The 7,833-nt window shown below is 55.6% G+C and overlaps 1 protein-coding gene across 3 annotated transcripts in view; it reads left to right on the top strand.

Annotated features, from left to right (window-relative positions):
* Window positions 1-2,332: 2,332 nt before the first annotated feature.
* Window positions 2,333-7,833, top strand: part of CACNA2D4 (calcium voltage-gated channel auxiliary subunit alpha2delta 4) — a 131,356-nt gene continuing 125,855 nt past the window's right edge. For 2 of the 3 annotated variants that reach the window (XM_058443008.1, XM_058443009.1), the window contains exons 1-2: window positions 2,333-2,465; window positions 6,979-7,060. In XM_058443008.1, coding sequence (XP_058298991.1) covers window positions 2,344-2,465; window positions 6,979-7,060 — 204 coding nt within the window. In that variant the 5' untranslated portion in view covers window positions 2,333-2,343. Of the gene's footprint in view, window positions 2,466-3,461; window positions 3,689-6,978; window positions 7,061-7,833 lie in introns of those variants that run through there. The other variant, XM_058443010.1, reaches the window with a different exon arrangement.

Below are 7,833 nucleotides of genomic sequence, written 5' to 3'. Positions count from 1 at the left end.
CCTTCATTCCAATCATAGTTTTACTTCCTTGTGCTGAGGGACTGGGCATACAGCAGGGACAAACGGCCCGCAGGCCCTGCCCCTTATGGAGGCTGCGTGCTAGAGGAGGAGGCCTGTGTATGGCACGTCCCATGGTAGCCACTGAGGAGAAGAAAGATGCTGCGAAGAAGGACAGGGAAGGTCAGGGGTCGGGCCAGGATGGCGGGTCTTGTAACCAGGAAAGGCCTCACTCATTAAAAAGGTGATTTTCAAAAAAAAAAAAAAAGGGGGGGTTTTAAATGGAGAAGTAATTCATATGCCGTAAAATTCTCCATGTTAAAGTTTGCAGCTCAGTGCTTGACAGGCTATTCACAAAGTTGTGCGTCACTGCCCACCACTCTCTCATTCAAGGACACTTTCATCATAAAAGCTGGCGTTGAAGACCTTGAGCTGGACGTCTCCTGCTGGCCCCTGGGGGGCTGTCCTGGGGGGCAGCGGGGGCAGGTGGATACGTTCCTAAGGTTCACCAGGTGGGGACACCAGCAGGACAGCGGGGGAGGCAGAGGGTGAGTGGGTCTCCACTGCCCCAGCCCTCCCATGGGACGGCTGTGGCTGGCCGCATCCCTTGACCGGAGGCCACAGTCCTCCCCATACAGCCTGTTCTCTCCAGGGCACAGTGGCTTTCCCATCCCCGTCCCCGTCCCCCTCCCCGAGGCTTAGGGGCCGGCTCCCGCGGTTTCCAGCCCTGGCCACTGCAGTGTCCCTGCAGGACTCCGTCCACACCTCTGTAAGCAGCCTCTCTGTTAAACTCGTCTCAAGCTGCCCGATGCAAGGGTACCAGCTCATCCTGCAGGAAACCCGACGCCAGACACTGATGGAAACGAGGGAGCCGGCCACGCGTGGGGAGCAGGCAGACACAGCCGCAGCGCGGACTGCAGACTCAGAGGTCAGCCGCACCGATGGGGGGCGCGCCTGAGACACCCAACGAGCAGCAGGAGGCCCCGCCCAGAGAGGCACGGCCGGGGGGGAAGCCAGGTCCAGCCAGGTAGGACTTCGTGGCTGTGGTCAAAACTGTGGCTTTTCCTCTAAGGGAGATGGGCAGCCCTGGGGGCTTTGGAGCAGAGGAGCCACAGGGTCTGGCTTTTATTTGAAAAGAGCCTTCGGTTGCTGCATTAAGAACAGATGCTGAGAGGCAGGGTGGGGAGGCCCGGTACCAGACAGGGGCCCGCAGGAAACAGGTGGGAAAGCCGGTTTCCAAAGGACTCCTCGGAAAGGTGTGGGTGGAGGGGACGCAGGATGCAGCCCAGCTGTGACCCTCTTCTGCCCGCAGTCAGGGAAGGAAGCCGTCGCTGGAGCCTGAAGGGGAAGTGGGCAGAGGCAGCTGCCTAGAGGCCAGCGGTGGCCTTGGGCTGAGGAGGCCTAGTTTTTGGGGGTTTTTTTTTGCTTTTTTTTTTTTTTGAGACGGAGTCTCGCTCTGTCGCCCAGGCTGGAGTGCAGTGGCGCCATCTTGGCTCACTGCAGGCTCCGTCTCCCGGGTTCGCGCCATTCTCCTGCCTCAGCCTCTCCGAGTAGCTGGGACTACAGGCGCCCGCCACCACGCCCGGCTAATTTTTTGTATTTTTAGTAGAGACGGGGTTTCACCGTGTTAGCCAGGATGGTCTCCATCTCCTGACCCTCGTGATCCCCATGCCTCAGCCTCCCAAAGTGCTGGGATTACAGGCGTGAGCCACCGTGCCCGGCCTGTAGTATTTTTTCTAAATGTGTTTCATTTGTAATCCTCAAAACATGTACAAAATTTATGTGAAATTAAGGCATTCATAGGAATCATTCAGATGCCTTTAAAAAATACATTGTATTCAGCCACAAAACTGTGCCACCAGATTACTCTGATACTACAACACTGACTTATTGATGAATCTGTGTAGGAGTTTTGTCATCAGAACACTTGCTTCTGCAAGCATTTCTGTGCGTTGGTGGCAATTTTGCTTACCATTTTGCTGGAACCACCAGATTTTGTGAAGACACTGCACCAGTTACACTAAGAAAATAATCCAATACGGGGACTGCATAAAATCTATGCAGTCCTTCAGCCCCACAGGACGCATGTGGTACTACTACTGGTTTGGGCTCACAACACAAGAATTTTGATCAATTCTAATTTGTGTAACTCTCATCAGAACACAAAGCAATGTACGGTGTAATTATATTCTTTCAATATCTACTATTTTCCTAACAGGAGAGAACTTCTGTCCTGGCCAGGCCTTGGTGAGAACCAGATCCTCCACTAACAATGTTACCTATGTGGCTTTTTGCAGATTTTCTGCAGATGAGCTCCTGACTGTTACTTTGCCCTCCCCACAACACATGGCCATGGTGAGTGTGGCAGGGTGCGCGCACGTCACGGCCCAGCCTCTCTTGCTGCATCTGCTGATGAGATGTCCTGTGGGACGAGTGTTTCTGGAAGCCCTGCCTACACTCAGCTGGAGGTAACTTCTCTGTACAAAGAAGTCACTGTGGGCCACGTCAGCGTATCCCACTAAGCCCAGATTAAATGTTTCCCCAGCTCACTTTCCTCTTAACTGGATCCCCCAAGTGCCCTCGGCCACCCAAACATCATCCAACTAAGGGTCCATCAGAGAGAAGAGAAGTTGGGATGCAAAGAGACAGACAGTCTCAATCGGTTATGGTTAAACTATCTCACTTTCGCATATTTTACAAAAACATTAGGCCACAGGAACACATTGCTAGGGCCTCTCCGGGAAAGGGGGGAGTCTGTGGATTCAGGGATCCCGAAGCTTCATCAGTTGCACAGCAAATGTGTCCCCAGCCCCGCCCACGAGCAGCTGAGATGTGGAGGCGTGGGTCCACTGACTTCACCTGTGACCTATGACCTGTCCCAAAGGCACCAGGCCTGGAAACACCAGCCAGAGCCCAGCTCTGCCCCGGGACTCGCCGGGCCTCAAGAGTCTCTGCCAAGCAGGGATGAGGTCACGCCCCCACCTCAGGGTCAACAAGAGATTTGTGGGTCAATCAGAATACTGTGCAAACTCAGCTGCTGTCCTCTGGCCAGAGTCACAGCAAGCCCTTCCTGGGTCCAGAAGGTGGTTCCACAGGAACGGGGCTGTCTCTTTAAAGCAGACGGGTGCACTGCAGCCCTGAGGGAACCAGCTGCAGTCGTGGTAATCCTGGGAGGCAGCTCCCCACCCCCTGCCACACACCCCCCCGCCCCCGCCGCTGTCAGGAGAGGATTAGAGGAGAGGCCAGCGGATTAAAGGGGTTCATGTTGCCACAGCCTCTCCCCCAGTCCCTCTCTCCGAGGCCTGCTTGCTAGGTGGGGCGACTCTTTTGTGACCTGCAGCTGTGGGGCAGAGAGAAGCCCTCCCCACCCAGGACTGAGAGGCTAGAGACCCCGGGCTCGCCAGGGTCCAGAAGACAAAGGCTTGGGGCGTCCCTGGAGTCTGGGAGGCAGGCAGACAGAGCTCATGGTCTGCGGCTGCTCTGCCCTCCTTGCCCTCCCCAACCCCAGGCCCACCATGCCAGCAACCCCCAACTTCCACGCAAACCCCAGCTCCACCAGCTGCTGGATTCCCCGCCAGCCAATGCCCGTAGCCTGGGCCTTTGTGCAGAAGACCTCGGCCCTCCTGTGGCTGCTGCTCCTAGGTACCTCCCTGTCCCCTACATGGGGGCAGGCCAAGATTCCTCTGGAAACGTAAGCATCACGTTCAACCCCACCCCAAAAACCCCGTCACCCCTTCCTGCTTTCTTCCCGGGCTGGGCCTCCATCCTCTGCCCACTCCTCCCGCCCCTGCCCTCCCTCTGGGCCTTTCCCCAGTGGCTGTGACTGACCACTCTCTTACTGTAAAGCCCTTTTCTTTTCCGGCCTCAGCTCTCTCCTCCCTAAAGCTCTGTGAGTTCTGGAGTCCCACCTGCCCCTCCCCAGGAGCCGGATGGCTTTAGGAAGAACTAATCATCAGGGCTGCTGTCTTCTTGGCCTGACAAGCAGCTTCTGGGACACCTGAAGGGCGGGTGCTCCTTCAGGATAATCGCTGAGATGAGGCGGCCTGGAGGAGCCGGGTTATCTCACCATTGCAGCTCCCCAGGGGATTTGGCAGGAAATGCGTATTTTGATATTCCAAAAAGGGGAAGCAGTTCTGAACCCACAGAACGTCTCATGCACACAGGAGGTGGCTTGTCCAGGAACTGGGAAAAAAAAAATGGATTTTAGCGGCCGCAGTTTTCCCTTTCTACACCTTTCTGCCTCCTTCCAACCTTGATTCTATAGCCGGCCATTAAGACCAGCTCCAGAAAAGAACCCGATATCAGTCATGCGCACATTGGTGTACATTTAAATTACTGTGCAACCTCTCCGGGGTGTCTGGGTTTTAGGCCCTAGCTCTGGTGGTCCTAGGAAGGAAATTTCCAATACGTGTGGGGAGCAGAGCCTTCTAGACTGTAGATGCTACAGACCCCATCCTGTTTCATCCAGCCGCTTGAGCCCAGCACCATAGCCAGGCCACCAACAGAGCCACCTGCCAACTGCATGTCTTAGCAGGAGTGGGGACAGGGAGCCCAAATGACACACTGTGCCTGTGTGGAGTAGGCAGCATCATTTCCCATCGAGCTGCATAGCTCTCCTTGTTCCCTGCCTGGCACGGAGCTGGGTGCTTCACAAATGACACCGTTAGTTTGCAAAGCCATTCAGTGGAGGCTTATTTTATCCCTATTTTGCAGCTGAGGAAACAGAGGCCCCAAGAGGTCAGGTGACTTCCCCAAGTTCACAAGGCCAGGAAGTGAAGGTGCTGGGATTTGAACTCCAGTCAGCCTGGACTGCACTTTCACCAACACACCCACCGCCAGCCTGTAACACTATCTGTTGCTGCAGGAGATGTTGAGAACAATTTTCATCCCCAGAACACACACCAGCTGATAGGAGAGGGCCAACTCCAGGAGTGGGCCGAAGACCAAGTCAGGATGGCTGGAATCCAGGCCTTCAGGGAGGGGGGCCCCAGCGGCCATCTATGCAGAAGCCCTGGGTGCTGCCGGAGACGACAGCCTGCACACAGCCTCATCTGCCTGCCCGGGACTTGGCCCCACCTGTCCTCACTCCCGCCGACCCTCTCTTCTCAGTCTTTCCCTCCTGCCTGCTGGGCTTCCACCTCCTCCCAAGTCTGTTTCCACAGGGTTCCCAGAGCCTTCCTCATGCCCAATCCAGGAGACATTCCTGGCCTTGTCTTCCCAGACCCTGTTGCTTGGGACACACAAGCCCCCCTCTCCTTTTATCCCAGTGCCTTGACTTCCATGGCACTGCGCTCCGCTGGGCCTGCTTGGGCACGGCTTATCTCTGCTGTCTTCAAGTGCTCCTCCTCGTCTGCCTGCCCCCAGCAGAGGTTGGGGGGTGCTCCTCAGCATCTGTCGACGCTCAGAGATCTCCTGCTGCACACTCTCCTTGAGAGAGCCCTCCTACCCTCAGAATTTCAATCCCTACCTTTGTACTAATGACTCCCAGCCCTGCTCTACCTGTTAGACACATACCCAATGCTATGGGCAGCTTTTCCTAAACGTCATGTGAGGTTTTACATTCAGATTTGTGTCTTTCAAGATAAAACACAATTGGTGCCTTCTAGAGTTGTGCAGTGCACAACCTGCCCAGCGGCACTTGGTGGCTCTGCAGCGGGAGCCTCACATTCAACAGAGCTCCAGTACACACATCACCTTTCACCCTCCTCAACTTGTTCCCCCTGACCTTCCCGATAGTCTTAATTTTATTCAATAACAACACCGTCAGGTCAACAACCCACACTGCAAACCTGGAAGTCATGTTTTATTCCTCCAAGCTCTTCTGTACTCCCTACCTAGAATCGTCTTCCAGATCCCTTTGCAGGCTAATCTCTACCCAACTTCTAACCCAGAGCTCAGATCCCCTCCCCCAGGAAGCCTTCCCTTATACCACTACCCCTCCCCAACCTTCATGGGCACCTTCAAACATGTACTATGCTACCTGCATGAGAAAGCTGTCCCTGCAAAGGTGGGGACTGTGGGGTGACTCCAGGCTGCCACATGGTAGGACGTTGATAAACATTGGTTGATTGATGACTGCTGATCCTGAAAGGATCGCACAGGCAAACCACTTCCGCTCCATCTGGAGAGGCTCAGACCCAGCCCTGTGTGCCTGCCCCCAGGACCCCACCAGCCTGGCCCAGATGGTGGGATTGTGGTGCATTTCTGGGGCATGGGCGAGAGGTCGCGGCTCCCCACTAGGCTGCCTACACAGAGGGTGAGGTGTGGCCTCCTGATGCCCTCCCAGCCTGCCCTGCCCTCAGCCTCGGCAGTGGCATCTCAGAGCCTTTTCCTCCTGTGCCGTTGCCTCGTGTGTTCTCTGAGGTTTCAACAGAGGATTCGGCAGCCCCCAGTGGCCTTGAGTGGAGTGCACTGGAGGGAATGATTCATTGAGAGGCCACAGCTGTGGCCAGGCAGGTCTTCCTTTGTCCTCAGGGTCCTCCGGCCCTGGCCTGAGCCTGTCCAGTGCCTCTCCCCTCCTTCTCTCCTCTCTGTCTGCCACTCTCCAACCAGAGGCCCCGGAGGCTTGGGGTCAGGCCCAGTCCTGGGCTCTTTAGCCCGGCCCCATGACCGTCAGCAGGAGAGCCTGCCGAGGACATTCAGCACACAGCAGTGCAGCCGCTGGGTCCTGAGGGTTCTCCACGTCTCCTGCCCAGGCCATGGCTGTAGCTTTAGGGATGAGGAGGAGGGACAGGTGCTCTTTTGTGTGTTTCTGGGCATATGTCACGTGTGTGTACGCATATGCGTATGTGTGGGGGTATGTGTGTGTGTGTGTGCATTTCTTATGCATTGTGTGTCTGTGTGTTTGAGTATGCATGCATCAGCAGGTGTCTGTGTGTAGACACTTGCTTTCTATGTGTGTGAATCCATATATCTACACGTGTGTTTCTGTATTTGTGCATGTACGTGTGTGTATACACATGTCCTTTCGTTGCCTGGCAGAGTGAAGCTATGGGCTGACACCTTCGGCGGGGACCTATATAACACTGTGACCAAATACTCGGGCTCCCTCTTGCTGCAGAAGGTCAGTCACCCCCTTCCAGAGAGCCCACTGGGTGGCAGAGGGCAGTCAGCCATCGAAGCCCCCAAATGCCAGTGCTGTGAGGGGCCTTGGGCATCCCATCAAATCGGCTTATTTCAGACTGAGGCCCAGGGAGGTGAATGATTTGCTCAACTCCCAAAGCAAGGCAGTGGGGGTGGTTTGGGGGCGTGGTCAGGAGCATTGTGCCAGGTCCTCAGGGAGCAGAGGCCAAAGTGGAATTAGACCTGCAGGAGATGTACTGGGTGGATGTGGGGTGAAGAATAAAGGAGAGACGGAGGGAGTGGATGGAGTGGGATGCAGGCCTAACACCTGTGATGCTGGCGGAGGCTTGGAGGGCATGTGCAGGGCCCTAGGAGCTGCTCGGGCCGTAGAAGGTGGAAGGGCTGTGGCCTCTGTGCAGGGAGAGCTCCCACACCTCCAGCTGTCAGCCCCCCAGCCACGTCCAGCATGCGCCCCCTTAACATGCATTGCTTTCTGTGCAGATTAACGGCCGGCTGGTCTTCTTACCAGGTTATAAACAACTTCACTGTTCTCTAATATTTGTAACTCCCCAGAGCAGTTCCAATGGCAGCTCCCGCTTCTCTATTATTACCACTCACTAAGCTCATAGTCATGATCTCATTCCCACCACCAATCCATGAGGCACCTTTGCCATATCACAAAGATCCTGAATCCCAGGCTTTTATGCCTGCATGTGACCACATGTCCCTGCTCAACTGCCCTGCCCACAGCCCCCAGGCCTGTCCCTGGTGGAA

Source organism: Hylobates moloch, unplaced genomic scaffold (genome assembly GCF_009828535.3).
Source record: "Hylobates moloch isolate HMO894 unplaced genomic scaffold, HMol_V3 SCAFFOLD_8, whole genome shotgun sequence".
NCBI classification, from domain to species: domain Eukaryota; kingdom Metazoa; phylum Chordata; class Mammalia; order Primates; family Hylobatidae; genus Hylobates; species Hylobates moloch.
The sequence above is the reverse complement of the archived record's forward strand: the minus strand, read 5'-3'. Positions and strand labels throughout refer to the sequence as shown.